The sequence below is a fragment of the Xiphophorus maculatus genome, chromosome 14, assembly GCF_002775205.1.
Source record: "Xiphophorus maculatus strain JP 163 A chromosome 14, X_maculatus-5.0-male, whole genome shotgun sequence".
Classification (NCBI taxonomy): domain Eukaryota; kingdom Metazoa; phylum Chordata; class Actinopteri; order Cyprinodontiformes; family Poeciliidae; genus Xiphophorus; species Xiphophorus maculatus.
In genome coordinates this window covers 11,608,601-11,627,070 of record NC_036456.1, presented here as the reverse complement: position 1 = coordinate 11,627,070, position 18,470 = coordinate 11,608,601, and the positions used below count along the sequence as shown (strand labels likewise).

General features: G+C 39.9%; 1 protein-coding gene across 6 annotated transcripts in view; it reads right to left on the bottom strand.

The window, feature by feature from the left end:
• Positions 1–371: 371 nt before the first annotated feature.
• The window catches only part of pcdh7 (protocadherin 7), a 130,191-nt gene continuing 112,092 nt past the window's right edge, over positions 372–18,470 (bottom strand). For 2 of the 6 annotated variants that reach the window (XM_023346341.1, XM_023346342.1), the window contains exons 3-4: positions 4,269–4,287; positions 3,040–3,129 (exon numbers count right to left, since the gene is read on the bottom strand). In XM_023346341.1, the coding sequence (XP_023202109.1) occupies positions 4,271–4,287 (17 nt within the window). In that variant the 3' untranslated portion in view covers positions 3,040–3,129; positions 4,269–4,270. Of the gene's footprint in view, positions 3,130–4,268; positions 4,288–18,470 lie in introns of all 6 variants that reach the window. The other 4 variants (XM_023346338.1, XM_023346339.1, XM_014472051.2 and 1 more) reach the window with 3 other exon arrangements.

Here is an 18,470-nt window from a genome sequence, read left to right as displayed (position 1 = left end):
GGAGAAATCATTTCAATTATTAGACCTTACAGGCTCACTGACATTTGACTAGTCATCCTTTCAGAAGCAACAAAAAAAAAAGAAAAAAAAAATCTTTGACATCATGGGATTTCATCTAATATGCAGATGACTTTCAGTGCTTAAATGCCAACCCCATCTACTAGTCAGTGTGATCATTTCTGCACCATTTCAGACCAACATTTAATCATACCAATTGGTATAAAAAGGCACAATTGCATATTTGCATTCACTCAGTTTTTTTTTTGTTTTGTTGTGTTTTTTGTCCCCTTTTTTCAGAAGCACTCTAAATATACAAAGTGGCACCAAATAAAGGAGGAAAAGAAAAAAGTGAAACACAGTACATCGTCATCATCATTTCCACAATTTTATCTGCAACTGTGTGACATTGGAAGTGACTAAAACAATAAAAATACATGAGGAATTGTCTATCCTAATGGTATACAGCCAATACAAAAGAAAACAAATCATTTAAAGTATATGTGACATGAGGCAATGATCAAATTTGGTAATGGGTGGAAAAAAACAAAATCAACAGTTCAGTCTTGATTAGTCTACAAAGTCGCATTACATGGGTAAAATGCAAGCAACAAGATGGGCTTCCGTTTACAAGAGAAACTTTTTGTTTGTTTTTGTACATTTTCTTTTACAGTTTTTATTTTTTTTTTCATCATCTGTCCTTCTCTGTAAGTGAAGTAAGTTGCCATTAAACGTGCAGTAAAAAGTAAATATTCATGTATACAGTTGATAAGTATTAGGAGCACTTTCTTTCAAACAACGAGTAGTACTTACAGACTATAGGTTGCCGGAGTGGGTGTTTAGAAAAACTGAAAAAGCACCTCCGGTTGAGCGAAAAGGGGTTTTTTGCTAAAATACAAAACAAACAAAAAATTTTAATTGCATCTCTTTTTAATTACAGTAAGATTTGTGCCTCTGCAGCTGCAAAAACAAAAAAGAAAATAAAAAAAACAATGTACACAAGGAGGCACAAAATCTAAACAATAACATCTGTGTGTAGAAGGAGTGTAATGATTATATGGGTGGTTTAGTTGAGACATGACATTCATATCGCTCATTCCTTCACAAAACAAGTAATGCATACTTAAAGCAAAGTTCTCGGAGAAAGCTTTTCATCTATGGGTAATGCTTCATCCTATTCGCGAAGCTTTGGTTTGACTTCGACAGAAACATTTGTCCACATGTATCCTAAACTGTTGCTTTTTTTGTTTGATTGTTCCCTAACTGAGCTGATTCTTACATTCATGGTTAAAAAAAAAAAAGCAACAGCTATAAGTGCTTAAAGGATTCCAGTATATGGGCATCAATGTCATCTTGAAGGCTTTTTGAGAGAAGAGTGAAAAATAAGGTATTGGTCACACTTATGTCATGGTATTTATTGCTCAGTCCTAACACACACACACACACACGCCTACATTCACGCACACAAATGAAAGTAAGACATGTCTTTCATTGCAACTTTTCCGATAACAACTCAGCCATGGGTATGCTTTTCAGTCTCCCAATATCGACAGATTTTAACTCCACCTGAAGAATTTTAATGTCTTGCCAGAACACTGTGCTTAACCCAAGTTGCCACCAGGAAACACAGTTAAACACCAATTTGTATGCTCTTCTTACTAAGGTGATCAGATAATAAGCCATGCTTCTCCAGGGAATGTGATTGTAGACGTAAAGTATCTTGCATTTCTCAAGGTGGGCTTTTGTCTCAGTCTTGCCAATCAAAAGACAAAATAACAGAGACTTACTAAAGGTAGCAGGGCAAAGGTCAGGCACCAGAGCCACAAGCTCTGTTGCTAGCTTTCGATGCTTATTTACAAGGAGTGACACTTGCGCAAGGTTCTCACGCAGTTGGTCATCAAAAGTTCATCATTTGTCTCTTAAGTGGAATTGCAGTCCAAGCCAGGAAAGTCTATTGGCTTCTAAACCAGGTTTCCATATCCTGAAGAGGTCAGTTTTTAAAGCTTAGTCTTTTCAGTCCCTTCTAATATTCAAATTCAGCCATGTCTTGGCTTGGAAGTTCAGTACAAACTCAAAAGATGGCTGATGGTGAAAGAGTCCAGTCGCTTTGTTTAGACAAAATGGCATCTTGGCCAGACTATTCTGGACTGTAAAAAAAGGCCAAATCAAGGCAGATTCCAAAGTCAAAACAGTCTGCGAGAACAGTTCTGATTCCAGAAAAGAACAGACAAGGGCAATGAAAGAAATGGGCGTATTTTTACAGTGTTATCTTTAAAAACAACAGTTACTTCTGTAGGGAACACTGGAGTAGTCATGCGTGTGCTGTATATCTAAAATGAGTTGTTTAACTTTACAGATTGACTATCAGGCAGCAGACTGTCTCCAAACAGCAAAACTTGCCATTAGTTCCTCCTCCTCTTCTCTGCCAGGTCATGGCCAGAAATGGCACTTTGTAAAACTGTTGTGTTTACATGTCCGCTTAGATGTTTCGTTAAAGAGTAGCTGTAACGTCTCTGGGGAAGTTTTAGTTGGCGTTTGGGTGGCTGGAAGAAAAACTTCTGTAACTGCAACAATTATGGGTAAGTGAGTATTGTTCGCAATGGGTTTTGAATGCCACCGGTTTTATGGTAAAACTCCAAGCTTACAGGTACACCTCCCGTCGCGTCAGTGTACCACACGACGTGGGCTTGTACTCTCCGGTTGGCGCGAGGGGAATCTCCTCGGTAGGGTGGCCCAGCGTCTCCTCGCCACCTCCTGGCGAGCCGTAGGAAGGCGAGCCAAAGGCCTCGTAAGAAGAAGAGGAGGAGGCCATCTTCTTGTTGAGCACGTTGCGGTTGCGGTCTCCCATCATGTGCGTGGTGGTGGGGTCTCCATTGGCCATGGCAGCCATGGCGAGGGTCTCTTGGCTACCTGGCTGCTCTGCGCTGCCGCTGCTGCTACTGCTCCCGCTGCTGCCATTACCGGTCATAAAAGTGGAAAGCTTTGGTTGTTGTTGGGGGTTGGTGGTTGACTTGGACGGCCGTCGCTCGGGCGACGTGCGCACAGGCATCCAGCAGGAGTCCGAGTGGCCGTACTCGTTGCACTCCCGGGTGCACTTGCCAGTCATGGCTACGTCAGGCAAGGGCCGGGAGTCTGGAGGAAGCAAAAGAGAGCGGGGAAAAAAAAAGTGTCAATAGCCGTAATTTATTTCAACAAAGTGAGAAAATTTCTCATAAGCTTACAGCTAGCGCTACTGTTGTGGCATGTTTCAAGACATAGCTATTAAAAATACATTAGTCTGTATGTTTTCGTCCCCTAATGAGGTCATTACCACATCTAGATGTTAATGAAGAAGATAAAAAAGCAATAAAAAAAAAACAGGCCACAATGGTTAGGGACCCATGTTCGGAGCTCTTTGTGTACTAACAAAGCTGCATTTATTTTCATGCAGAACGCATACCTCATGACAGCAAGAACAACAAAAAGACCCACAACGAAAAGAAGACACTACTGGCTACGACGACAGCCTCAAACTAAAAATAAACAACAGAAAAAAGTGGCGTGAATCAGAGTTGAAATAATGTCATGCTTCAAAACACATTTTGTGCTGAGAAGGGAAGAGGTTGGAGCCGCAGTGGTGAAAAGAGGGGGAAGAGGTCAGTTTGTGTTTCTCATGTAAGATTTAAGATGTGCCGGGGTTGCTCTGTCTGTGCAAAATGGAAACACCACCGACACCCTCCTTTTTTTTTTTTTTTGCTGGTATCTTAGCTGATTGACAGACGACAATCACACGCTCATCTAAGTAGCTTAATAGCTTTGCGGGGCTCAAGCGCTCAAATATCCTCTTAAATCCACTATTAAGTGGCCTTAACCAATTACCTATCTGAGCGCTAGTCTCAGATTAGCAACATCTTCTGCATTATTGCGGGAAGCAAATTATGCGCTTACAATGCCACTGCTGGGACAACACGCTAGCCTCACTGTCAGACAGTAGAACATCTAGTAGATATTTCAAACTGATAAGTTGACCGAACATAAGATTGTACGTTTAAAAAAGGAAGGAATAAACAAGGGGGTCCTTGCCAAAGCCTTAATGGTTTCAAATGAGACAGAGCCGGAGGAGTCATTGTTACAGGTAGTGCTGTGTTAGATGCCGTTTCATGAAGCAAACTATGGGAAATCAAAATCAAGCAAAAGCGAGGGTGATTGCAAATCAAGCCAGGCATGCCTTTGCTCAGAAAACGAAACAAAACAAAAACAAAAAAAACAACAGAGTTTGGACCATAGCTTACTTTTAATGCTCTTTATCTCCTGCAAAAGAAACAAAAAGTAGAACAGAAATCACTTTTAAATTCTTTATTTCTGCAGTATTAAGTGTGCAGGAAAAATATGTTGATCACACCACAAAAAAGAAAAAAAGGTTTTGCAGAACAGACACATGACTTGAGGACACAATGCAGCCGAGACAAGGACAGTAGGAGGAGATAGGAAAAAGGAAAAACAAAAAGAAATTCAGCTAGGGTCCTACAGATTTAGAACTGAATTCATATTTTATAAACAGACTGTGAATGTTGCGTTAAGAGTGCCATTCCTTCTCTGTGCTAATAGGAATCTTTGCCTTCTACTGGAATACAACGACCACTAATTACTGTGACTCTTAATTTTTGGCTGATTAGCTAACCCAAAACCTCAAATATACAAATACATGAAAAGGGAGGAAAATGAAACAAACAAAAAAAAAGATGTGACTGCAATCACAATTAACATGGCAGCTGATGTGATGAGAATGACAAGTGTGGCTTTGGATCACAGCATGTCTCTCCCTCCTTTTTCTCTCTGCTTCAGCTTGACAAGCCAGGCCTTCGACAAGACAAGCGGATAGCAGGTACGGACTGCCTCTCTTGTTTTTTTTTTTTTTTTTTCGTTTTTACTCCAAAGATTGAGCCATCAGGCTACCCACAATGCACAGCATCTCTCTTGGGGGGCATCTGTGCCCTGCTCCTGAAACACTCCTATGATTTTGCTGCACACCTCTAATCGTATTCAGACAAAGAAGGGAGCACGCTTAGGCAAGCAACCTTTAGCACCCCATCTCCGCTTGCTTCCACAGTTATATGGAGAGGTAAGGTAACTAGCGCTCTGCGTGTTGTGCACTCTGATAGAAAAGTGATTTCCAAGCCATGCTCCACTGACTCAGCAGTACTGCTAAAATCAAGGACATTCCCCACCGGGTAAATGAATTGGGCAGCTATTCCAAATCAATTTTTTTCTTTTTTCTTTACTTTGTCTCTTTATGTATAATATTGTTTAGTCCATCTGAGATTGGTTTACTATTATGAACACTCAGACTCTGCTCTGACTGTGCTTAGAATGTGCTCATTCTAAGCACAATCAAAGACTGTGCTTAGAGTGAACACAGTCTTTGATTTAAGGGCTGAAGTAATGTTGATGTAATCAAACTTCCCAGCCACTAGCTTTGAAGGTTATAAGTGATATCATGCATGCATCAGATAACTCTCCTTATATATTGTAAATACAGTTTAGTTGGTTCAGGAGGTTCCTTGAATGGTGACAGTTATGAAAATGTGATTATTAGATTTTTATTCTAAAATACTGAATATGCAGAAAAAATACTCAAGGATGAGCAGATTTGTTTCATTCTATTTTTTATATTTAAAATTAAAACCGCGTTTCAAATACCGGTCTCACAATATGATGGAAACAACTAAAAATCATTTTTAAATACTTATCGCCATTTATCCTGATCAAAATATTTGATATGAGTAAATGTTATATATTTTCTTTCTCCATATTTGTTTTCAGGTGAAAAACTGTCAGGGAAAAACTTGTTTGATGTGTGCAAGAGAAAAAGACCTCAATGGCTGCAAAGTACATTAATGAATTTATTTATTCTAAATATGAAAATGAAACCTGTTTAATTTTCCGTTCGCTATCCATTAGGACCAGATAATCTCAAGAAGCCAAGAGATTTATCTACTGCAGATCATTATTACATTCCTAATAGTCTTTTAGAAGGACCTCAATTCACAATTCCAGAATTATTACTCTCTAGATTCTTATCACTGTTGCGATCAACAAAATGAAGCTACCAGATTTCTTTAAAGGAGGATATGAGTAAGTTAGTTTCCATACGTATCCTCGGGCCCTTGGAGCACATAATTCCGAAATCAGGACAGTGGAAAATATCTTGAAAGAAAAGCCACCAGAGCACTCACAGCCCAGTATCTGGCTTTTGTTGGGTGTTCATAAAGGTCTTTACAAGCCCACAATACCAACCGCGACTCAGTACAATATAAGCGGGTCACTCTGCCATGCTTAAAAAGCCTAGCAATAATGACAAACAAAACAATCAGGAAGCCACTCTGTCCCATGTTAAATTCCCAGTGCCCCAGTCTTGCTTTTAGAAAGACTGGGGTTTCAAAAAAAAAAAAAAAGTGATCGTGTTGGAGCCACAGGAATATTATTGTCATTGCTGAAAGAACAACTACTTTAAAGTCACTTACATTAGCATAGAGAAAGAGAAATGATGACTGCTAAATAAAAACACAAAACAAACACTGGGCACTAAGACTTTACTGTATGGAAAGATTCTGTTGTACTATCCCCTCACTTAAAAATTATATGGCACATCAAGAAAGTTCTTGTAATTGTTCGAACAAGCAGTAACAGTTGATTGTGTCCTTTTGTGTCACAGAAGTAAGCTGCGTATGTTTTTCACTGCCACATGTCAGCAAAGTTCATCAGTCTGCGTTTGAGCTCCGTCACTGGCAGTCTAGTTTCTAAAACACTGATTTTTGATCCATGGCTGCTCTCATTTTCCTGCCAGCAGTTCCACACAAAAACCAAGGGAATGTTCATTACAGAAAGATGGAGCGATTGGGAATTTAAAAGAAAAAAAGAGAGCGAAAAACGAGAGCAAAGAGAGAACAGAGAGATGACTTGCCAGCTTGCGTCTTTATGTATTTGTCTGCATCAAGTTTCTTTGATAGACATTGCTCTTGACTGGACAGCAGATAGGGGTCAGAGCAAAAAAAAAGAAGGGTTGAAGACAGGAATGATGTGAAAAACAAGGGAGAGGATAAAAGAGACAAGAGATAGAGGACGGAGTGTGTGTGTTCTGAGTAGAGCAGGGTCAGGGCAGAAACAGCAGACTGAGTGAAGAAGACAGCATGGCTGCCTCTGGGCCGTCATAGGCCAAACACATTGCCAAAGAGAACAGCGAAAAGTAGAGGAGACGAGAGAAGAAATGGGGACACGAACAAACACAAGAAACACAGGAGAAGAAAATGTTGTGAGGGTGGCAATTATGATAACTAATAAAAGAGAATGCTCTGTGTTTTTAAGAAAAGGCTTGACAGCATGTGCTTGGAGACGTGCACACTCACATCATAGGTCTGGAGACCTTGATTTAGCTTGTTTAAAGCTTCAAATTATCTCTCAAACAGAGAGTTCCTGTGTGCAGCCAGATACGAGGCGCCGCTCACCTCTCCTCCAACTCAATCTAATAAGCTTCTATCATATTAGCTATATTAAGAAGGCTAAAGAAAACACTTTAACCTTCAAATTCCATTTACACCCATCCGCATGATTTCAATTTGAAACCATAATGGAGCACATTCTCCATCGAGGTGAAAATAGAAATAGTTTTTTCGACCTGGAAGAAGACACATGAGAGTATTCTTTGTGAGAGTAGTCAATTTGCCAGACACTGAGAACAGATACGCTTCCGTCCAGGCAGTAACTCTAAATGAGGCAGGAAAAATTTGGATTGAAAGTTTGTGTTCCAACTTTTTTAAATAACTCGAGTTTTGTGAGGAAAATAAAATTCCAAATAAAATACCACAAATTCAATGAAGAATTTCTGCCGTACACGATAAATGCTACAAATCAATGTTTGACTGACAAAGTGGCAACAAACCATAAAGCAGTCTCTTTATGGACATTTCATGTTCAGTAATACATAATTGTATCTAATGGATTCATCCATTTCAGTTTGAGTTGTTTTAACTGAGCTGAGAGGTTTAATTTTGCTAACAGTTGGCCTTTAACACCTGTAAAGGCTAACTGCTAGCTAAATTTAGTTTATCACTATTTGATAAACTAACAAAAAATGACATCTTTTTTATTGGATTTTAGAGAATTATTTCTGACAGTAACTTCACAGAACCTAATACTTATTAAAGCTGTCACCATGTTGTGACAGTATGGTGTCACAACCATGAGCTACTATAAAAAAAAATAAAAAGCACCACCCCTGGTCAAAAACAACCAATCAGAGCCAGGAGGAAGCACTTAACACTGTCAATGCTTGCCTGTGGCCCTTTTCTTTTGTCACAGTACATTTTTATTCACTTTTACCCAAACTTATGGTGCCGAGATATTTTTTGTGCAGGTAAGCCAACTCCTAATCATAACAGCTTTGCAGAAATAACAATTAGTTAAAACTAGCCAATTAATTTGAGTGTGAAAGAATGTGTTCCTCCTCACTTTCGAAGGACCCCTGTGGCAATGCCTCAGAGCTAAAAGGTCCAGCGCATCAGAGAACCAACAAACAGGCTAATGCTCTGCATTTCTAAATATTACTGCAGGTGGTTTTGGTGAAATTTAAAGGGAAGAAGAGGATAGGGAAGAAAAAAACATGCTAAGAAGAGAAAATAAAGGCGAGGGAGGAAGTGTTCCTGGGAGAAAAGAGCAGCAAGAAACAGAATAGGTGCTAAATTATTAACGCGGTCACGGCGGGTTCAGACAGAACAATATCCACAGGAAAAAGCGATATTTGTCTTTCTCTAGCTGAGATGCTTGCCAGACAATTAGGAAAGGATGGAAGAGATGCAGCGGTGATAGTGTGGCTTGGTGGGTGGGGATATGGAACAAAAAGGAGAGCGCTGAGGAGCAATGGCCTTTGAAAACAGATCGCCCGGCTTGGAAAAGCATTTATTGATAGCATTAACATCAGCAGTTGGAAACCTTTCAGCAGCAGTTTTGAACAAAAGCAACATTTTAACTTTTGTTACTCCCAGTTCAAATGTTGTGAGTAGAAGGGCATTTAGATGTTATAGACATGAAACAGCAAATTTTCTGTATCTCCAAACTCCATTTATCTTTCATGCAAATCATACTCTGCTGATGAACCTACTTGACCCACATTTGCTATTCTTCAACAAACATCTTCCCATGCCGCAATCACCCCCCACACCCTTTTTTTTTTCTTTTTTTACTTCAGCAATGCGTCTTATGGGCCAGCTGGCAGGATGCTGTTGAGTGTGGCAGCAGTTGATCTATTCCCTGCCTCCTGAGCTTCTTGAAGTATTTACTACCTGGCAAGGGCAACTAAGGGAATAATCTGGAACCCCCACCACCACGCCTTGAGAGCCGCAAGACGGGTGCGGTGGAAAAACGGAGACGAGAGGAAGAGAGGAGAAAGATACAGAGCCCTGATCGAGTTTTGTAATGACCTGTCACCTCCTTTTGTCTCACTTTCCACAATGTCGTGCGTGGAACAAAACAATATACACGCAAGGCTGCACGGTTTTCAGGGCTATATTCAGACAGACTGGGGTTATGACGTCACTTCCATTTTAGCCTCTATTTTTTTTTTTTTCTTTGCCTGCAGGCCATACCCTAACAAGCATTGCAATGACACTTCAAACAGGCATTATGGGTATGATATGGCTGCTTTTCCCCTTCAGCGGGGTCAATACTCTTCCTGGCATAATGAATGTACTGCGGCCTGGTCCTGAGGTAATTAATTGAGGAGGAATTAACTAGCATAATTTCATTCTGGTGACAATCTCTCAGCCAATTATCAAATTGAGCTTGCACTCTCCGTACCCTCCACACATGTCCTCAGACTCTGGGGGGTCTCTACGGCTTCTTGCTCCATTTTGAGCAACGAGCCGCCGAAGCAGGAGAAGACCACATACATGTGCGGACAATGGCTCTCATATACAGTGCATTGCAAAAGCATTCTTACTCTTTGAACTTTCTCTCATTGTCATGTTACAGCATCCAGAGCATTTTACAGGATATACCAACACAAAGCGGTACATCATAAGAAAATCCGTGATTTTATTTTATTTTTCTTCTTACAAATCAAAAAGCTTTCTTTGGTTTGTAAAACTGCTCCAGTTACACGATGTAACCAGCTAGTAAGTTATTACCAGCTTTGCACATCTAAAACTGAAGCGTCTGTGAACATCTATTTTAGGTCTTGCCAAATATTCTTAGCTAAATTTAGGTCTGGGACATTTAAACACAAATATGCTTTGTTCTTAACTATTTCTACAAAGCTCTACGTCTGTGTTTAGGGTTGCCCTGCTGGATGGTAAACCTATCCATCTGTTAGTCAACTCTAGCCACATTCTGTCTCGATGCCAAAGGACAACCTCCTCACAAAAGGACGCTGCCGCCATCAGTTTTCGTAGCGGACCCAGTTTCTTGAGGTTGTCAGCTTTCTGCCACACAATTTGTGTTGTATGTAGGCCAAATATATCTGACCAGAGAACCTACTAGAAAGTTTAGGATATTGTATTATGATATAATCCAGCTTTGAACTTCTCTACAATTTTATACCTTCATGTTTGATGATTTCCCTGGTCTTCATGCTGTTTGTTCACTAATGTTTTCAAGCAAAACTCTAAGGCCTTTACAGAACAGCTAGATTTACTGAGATTGAATTACTCTCAGATGGACTCCATCTACCCATTAGGTATTTTTAAGGCAGTTTCTATTGCAAAAAACCCCCATTTATTATCTTTAGTTGTTACATTTGTGCTACATTTATTAGTGAAGTAAATCAAGTGGTTGGAATACTTAGTAGGACGTTGTCTTCTTTGCCAGGAATATTTTCATTATCTTCGTCATGCATTTGTGGTTATATATAGATATATGAGGACAGACACAAGAGAATGCATCCGTAGAGCTCTTGTGACCCACTGTCATATACAAAAGGAAGGAATAGCGGGATGATTTTGAGAGCAGAGTGACTCATCCAACCCTCCTGAACAGAGTGAAGGGATGGAGCTGGCTTCCTGCCACACATTCACAAGCCAACTGAAACTAAACAAAACAAAAATAAAAAAAAACCTTATTCACGTCCTGCGTTCTGTGGTGCAAACAACAAAACCATACAACAAATGCATATTCTTTTTAAGCTCTAAGAGTATTTTGGCATTCTTTTCTTAATCAAGTGCTGCTTACATCATTGCATATGTAATGCATTTAAATCGAGAGAAAAAAAAAAAGAAAAATGAACACCTCCTAAACATGGCACTGTGTCACCCTCTCACTCACATGCTGATGTGTGTTTCCTACAGTAGAGCTGAGCCTTTTACTCTGGAAGCGCCATGAGGATTAGAATTAACAGCTCTGCCGTGGTGCACGCATGCAATGCTGCTGCTAGTAACCGATAAAACAATATGGAGGTCTCAACTCAGTTTTACCTCCACACGCACACACATGCACGCCGCCACACCAACTGCATGTTTTTGCACTGCAGCAAACCTTACATTAAGGACGCAGACTGTGTGAAGAAGCTTCCGTTTGTTGTGTCTGAGCTTGCTATTTTCAACCGCAGACAAGAAGGCAAACCCAGAGTGTTAACAGATAAGGCAGACATGGAATATACGATGGAGCAGTGTGTGTGGAAAATGGTAGGGCTTACTGTGCTACTCTGAGGGGGTTAACTCAGTTTTTCAAAAATGTTTATTATTTTTAATATTATTATTATTATTATTATTGTTGTTATTTACTATTTCTCTAAAGTCTTTCTCCCCTCTCTCTGTGACACATACACAGCATCTCTCTCTTATTTCGCCAGCCATTCTTTAGAAAAGAAGTGTCATTGCTTCTCCTCCACTGTTACTCTTATCGCACACTCCCAGGCACACGCACACAATGGCCTGTTTTACACCATTAAATGGTTATTTGTCAAAATAAAATTTCAATTAAATCCTCCCAGAAAAAAAAAAAAAGAAAAGTCGGTGGTTTGTGCTTTTCATTAACATATAAGTAGGAGAAAATATCTAAATTCCCAGTATACTATAGGTATCTGCGTGGAGAGCGGGAGAGGTGATAGGTGTATATCTGAAAATGGGGTTATTACATAAAATGTAAAAACACCCATAACGTGTCTGGTTGTTATTTCGTGTTATGCGGCTAAAACACATAGAAGCTGCACAGAACATTATACTCGTACATTCAAACCAGCATAAGTACAGCATTACCCCACTTGGCCGAAACTGGAGAAGGAAGGACACATTAGATTTTGTGTATTGTCGACCTAGAGCAAAAAAAACCCTTGGATGACATAAATTGCTCAATTTGTTACGTAATAAATGCTACATATTTATCAAGGTAATAGTAAATATGCTTTTTTTTTAGCCGCATTTTGGAAATGCATTTAGGGCCAGAGCGAGCCAGCCATAGTACACCTATAACTGACGGTGAGTGGTATGCCCACCCAATGTCAAGGCAGAAAGACAGAAGCAATGATCGAAGATAAGCAATATTGCTGACTGCCAATCCAAGAAGGGCTGCAGTGTAATTGGGCTTGCATTCTGGGCTTGTGTTACAGCCACATGACCCGGGTATATTGGAGTCAATGAGACAACCATACATTTCTAAGTGCTCTGGAGTCAAATGTCAATTCAGCTAAAGTTCTCCAAAACCTGGTCAACGAAAATCCCAAACGCTGCAGCAAATATAAACCAGAATAAATGTAATAATAAATGTTGTTTGTATTGCAATAAGCACTATATATTTTATCTAGTTAGGTAGGAGTTCAGCATGAAATCAACATTGTTTTCATCCTTAGTGTTGAAACACATTCAATTCTGTGTGACACGACACTTCTAATATCCTGAATTTATGAAGAAGTCAACTAGTTGAAGTGTTGTAGTGTATTATTTTGGGAAAGCAAACATGTTATGTGAGGGATTTTTGTGAATTCCTCCAGGATAGTTTAAACACCGACTGGGAAGGTTAAAGCAAACTGCTTTAAATGGCTGTGCTGACTACAGCCACGATGAAAGTGCTAAAAGGACGTGCCAGTCATCAAGCAGGTTCTCCAGGCCTTCTTTAATGTATCCTTAAGTCTGGCCGGGGAGCCTCAGCTGTGTGAAACCTCCCGCAGCGTCTGAGTGTTCAAGAATGAAAGCAAGGGTGCTTCAATGAAAGTCAGACTATCGTCGTCCCCTGGTGGGGAAAGTCTCAAATGGACCAATTTGCATTTTAGTCCAAGCCGTAAGCAATGTCCAGGCATAGTTTTTTCATATCTTTAATGGTAAAAAACAGTTATATCATGTTTACACAGAACATGACAAAAAGTCAAGTGGCTTAAACACTCTCCAGCCACTCTTGCGTGGACTGAAGCTTAGTGAGATATAGCCTGATAGCACCAAGGTGTCCCGGATTATAAACTCTCTCACACATAGCTCACTGTTTGGTGCCTTTTGGAGTGACATACAGGATTTGCTGCTGCGGAGAGGCATTTAGCTGTCATCCTTTTTACTCAATCTGTGACTAATTCAAGCTCAGCTGTGGTTGACCCCGCCACCGGACTGTTGCATACAATTCCACTATTATGTAACACCTTAAAATTAAGGAGCAGGTGTGTATGAGTTTGGGATAAGGGTGGACCATCTGCACATGAGCATTTGAAAGATACAGGCATAGAGGGAGGAATAAGACAAGTTGGTACATGTAATGTGATTTTTAGTGCTTTTCTTGCGTGATCCTAATCATTACTCTTTCCATGTGTTTCTAGTCTGTAAACAGAAAAGTTCTTGCCAGCTCTTACGTTTTGAAAATTCATCTGTTCAAGTCAGGTGTTGTGGGATTTAGGAGCAGGCTCCAAACTGCTGATCAAATTTATAGCTACCTTCTTTGATGGTTCAGTGGCATATAACGGGGCTGGAAGTTTGATTAACTTCTTTACTTTTCTTTACTTTCCATCTTCTTTCTTTGCAGTTACTTTTATGAGGGGAATGTAGCAGGCAGACATTTGATACCATAGGAACAAGAAGGGTCGTGAATCTGTGAAGGGATTTTTTCAAGCAATTTTGAGATCAAACAATTTGAAGTCAATCTACAGCAGCGTTTCTCAATTCCGGTCCTCAGACCCCCCTGCCCTGCATGTTTTAGGTGTTTCCCTTCTGCTACACACCTGGATTAAATCTATGGGTGATCAACAGGTTTCTGCAGCACTTGATGGTCATGCAATCATTTGAATCAGCTGTTCTGGAATAAAGGCACATCTAAAACATGCAGAGCAGGGGGGCCTGAGGACCAGAATTGAGAAGCACTGATCTACAGCAAGGCATATGTCGAAGTTAAACACATTTGACACAATATTGAGACCAATGTAGATACTGACTTCAACTAGATCAAGGTTCTGTGGAAATGTTCATAAACCAAAGCCCAATAATCACAATCAATTGAACCCCTTTTGGAACTGCCTCTATAACAATATGTATACAGGATACATACTTTGAATTATTGTCACTAAAGGTGATTCTGTAAGACCAAATCATGAACTTTGACTATTTTTTCCCGTAACTGTACAGAAAGTCATGAATGTTTATTTTTACCGTTATTGTGTATGACAGGTAGACAGTCCATTCAAATCACTAAACGTCTGCAGCCCTATACTCACTGTATAACCTTGTAGCTTTAAATTTTTTGTGCTACTTGGGTCCAATCAAGATGGTGCATGGTGCACGTACATGCTGCAAATACATTCCCTGACTTTTTTGATATGACGTCAAATTATTCAGAACAAAGAAGGTAAAATATCAACTTATGCTTTGCTTCTGTAGCAAAGTTTTTCTCCACAGCAACAGTGTAGACCAAGTCTTAAACTTTCATCGTAGCACGATTCCTGAGAGCAACAAATTCCACAGGGAGACAGCAAGGCTTGCCTCGGTCATAACTCCAAAGCCTCTCCACTATTCTTAGTGCCACGTCCAAATCCGAATACAAGTGGACAGTTGAAAGCAAAGCCCTCTATTAACATTTACATGTCTCACACAGGATGAATAAGAAAAGGGAGATGATTTGAAGTGAAACCTGCTCTGGATTGAAGTCACGATGAAGTCTTTCAAGCTGAAACGCACGCCTTTATTTAACAGGCAAGTTTAGCAGTAGGGAAAAAAAGAAAATACAGCACCACAGCTGTAGCCATACACAGTGTATTATTTAAAGCACCAGGGGCCCAATTTGTCACTCTGGCGGGCTCATCACAGATGAACATCCTTTATGAAATGCACTTTTCACGCTGCCTGTCGGAGGGATCAAAGTATTAGCTCAAGCCTTGCCCGTTTCTCCCTCCTCAGTCTCTCTGCTCCGATTCCCACTGACAAAATGAGTCAATTTAAACCAAATGGATCCCCTATCAAAAAAAGGAGAGCGGTGAGGGGGAGCGAGACAGAGAGAGGGAGGCAGGGGGAAATAGATTTATATTGTGAGTGGTTGAAGTTTGGGGAGGTGGGCAGTAATGAGGGTACATGGACACTGAGCTTCTTTTACAACATGTAGAGAAAAGAAGCTACAGGAGATACAATGGAAAAGGTCACTATTGGAGTTAAGCCTTTCTGGTACTTCCAACAGATTGTCACTTTATATGGGTAAAATCAGGCAAAGCATATACCCCTTGGATAGGGTGAAAGCTTTTTCATTTCAAAAAGAGTTGTTCAGCTCTATGGAAGAGTATTCAAACCCATTCAAATTTTTCACATTTTGACACATAACCACCCCAAACTTTGTTGCACATTTTTGTGATTTTCTGTGACAGATTGCTTCATCCTAGGTGCACTGATGAGTGTTATTGTAGATCCTTCCTCCCAGCATCTGTAAGACTCTATAACCGCCACTGGTCCCAATGAACTCAGTAAGGTTTTACATCTGTGCTGATATCTATGCAACTTTACTCATTCTGAATAACATTTCTGCTGTTATCTGCACAAAACCTGGTGTTGCACAAGTTTTATTGTCACTAATTGTGTATAAACAATTAGTGACAATAAAACTTAAAACTTTAAATTAACCAATTCAGTTCCACATTCATTTGGACTGGAGTACACTATACTATAACTACATGGTATTTATGTTCAAATTTTGTCCTTACTGTAGAGTATTTTTATTCCTTATTCCGTTTTTATATATTTTATATCCTTTGTGCAAGTCTACTTTCTTCGTTTGAATATCGTAATCTACAGAAATTTCCCCAATGTGGGACAATAAAATATGTTCACACTGATGCCTTTAGTGACCCAAATCAGATATTTTTTTGTTTTAGTTTTTTGCCCTTATGCGCTTGACAGTCTGAACAACACAGATCAAATTTTTACATATGTCACTCAGGCCACTTGGAAATGTGGCCCTAAAACCAGGATGTATCTGATCTTTTCAAATGTGACCTGTGTCTGTACGGCCAGGTCGCATCCATCCGATCTGTATGTCGTCGACACGTCCAAGATACAGTGTATCCTCATACGCATAAGCAGGAAGAACCATGGCTAATAATGGTAAATACTATATTTAATCCTCATGATCTGTTTTATATAATCTATCGATAATCAACATGAGCTTTTAGCTACACTTAACCACATAGCATAACTTATGAATTTGAAATTGGCTCTTTACAGACTGTTTTTAAAAGGGTATCAAGTAAAAGTTTACAGAGTTTAAAGCATCACTTCTAACTATTACACAGATGAGGAGACGGAAGCAACTCCTGACCAGATTGAATCTGTTTTATCTAGCCATGGATTGGTTTGTTTTTCTTTTTAAGAAGAGCTAACCTGACATTGACATGTGAGTCTGAGAACTTCTGCGGATATTTTGTCCCAACACTGATTCAACCCTAAAGAGACACATGAGACTGTCAAATCGATACGCGGGGAGCTCAAAAGCTGCACGTTCACCTCGGTATATATTCCCAGGCACATTTTTCTTTTTTTTATGTGCAGCTCAAGTTCACATGACGTCGGATGGCACATTGCATGTAACACAGCATCAGTGCATCTTCCACCCCATCCTTTGAAGAGCAGAAAACACGCTTCATTACTCACCCAGCTTGACAGGCCTATTTTTCCCCACCTCTGCTCCTTCTTCCCCTCAGCTCCACCACCAACATTACAACCCCATCCCCGTTTCACTAAAACTCTCAACCAATTGATTTTTTTTTCCTCTTTTTTCCTCTTTAATTTTTTTTCCCCTTTGCCCTTGATTCTAATGCTTCTGGGTTGTGGGAAATACTTATTCACATTGATCGACAACTGAGCTGATGGGTCTTTCACGAGCGTCAGATCTGAAACTGTTTTTGTCCCACCAATGTCTCCAAATATCAATCACCAGTGGGAAAAGTGCTCGTTGGACTGCAGATCAGGGCAATCAAGCCCCAAAGGCCAGACTCATCTTCTGACAACAAGGCTCCATAAAAAGGAGGTAGAAAAATAATATACACCAGACACAATCTGAGGAGAGTTTGCAGATTCCGATTTGACTCTCGCGTGCTGTCGGTGGTCAAAACAATGGTTAAAGAGATAAAATTCTCCACAAATTATTTAAGCACCCAAAGCAGATGGAGACGTGTCTGACCCGGAGCTGCAGAATCGATTGGATTCCACGCACGATGTGCAGCCGAGAACCCGGAGGGAGCATTCTGATGATAATTCCTGAATCTGCGTGGTTGCCATTAAAAATTCAGCACCGACAGGATATTTTCTGCATCAAATTTTCATAGCATCAAGCAGTCTCGACAGCTATGTCTAACACACACAGAGAGAGAGAGATAGAGAGACTCTCACGTAAGAACGATGAAGTTCCTAAGGCAAGCGCTTAACAGATATAGGACATTTGATAGAGCTGTACCAGTTCATTCCTAGCAAGAACCAGTTCTTAACTTAGTTCAGCCAGTTTAAAATGTACCGATCCATGTTCATAAGTCACCACCTAAACATTTTGAACTAACTTCAAAGCTCGAACTTGAACTAGTTCTTGTTTATTGATCATTATTTGTCCGAAATAGGGTTTGAAAAAAAAAGAGGTCACCGCGTCATTTACAAATTAGGGTAAGGATTATCCTGTTGTCCAGCATCCTTTATGCTCTTCTTACTGTACTAATTACCAACAGTGTGTATAGATTTTTGTATCAGAGATGTTAAAGCGCACAGAGAGTGGTGAAGTCAAGACAAAAACAGAAAACAAATGAAGTAATAATGAATGGATTGATAATATTAAAATATTTAAACAAAAAAATAGGGTATGCTTTCCTAATATGATGCATCCCTAATGAACAGGCAAAATGTCTACCTTCTACATGCACAAAGCTGGGAGACTTTGTGCATGTAGAGACCATTTCCACAAAATATTGCCTGAGGAGGACAAAACCTCACCACCAGTTTTTACTAAATTTCTTTGAAAATCATTTTCCTTCCACTTCCCTTGAAATTCATATTGAGAATTTCAAGGGG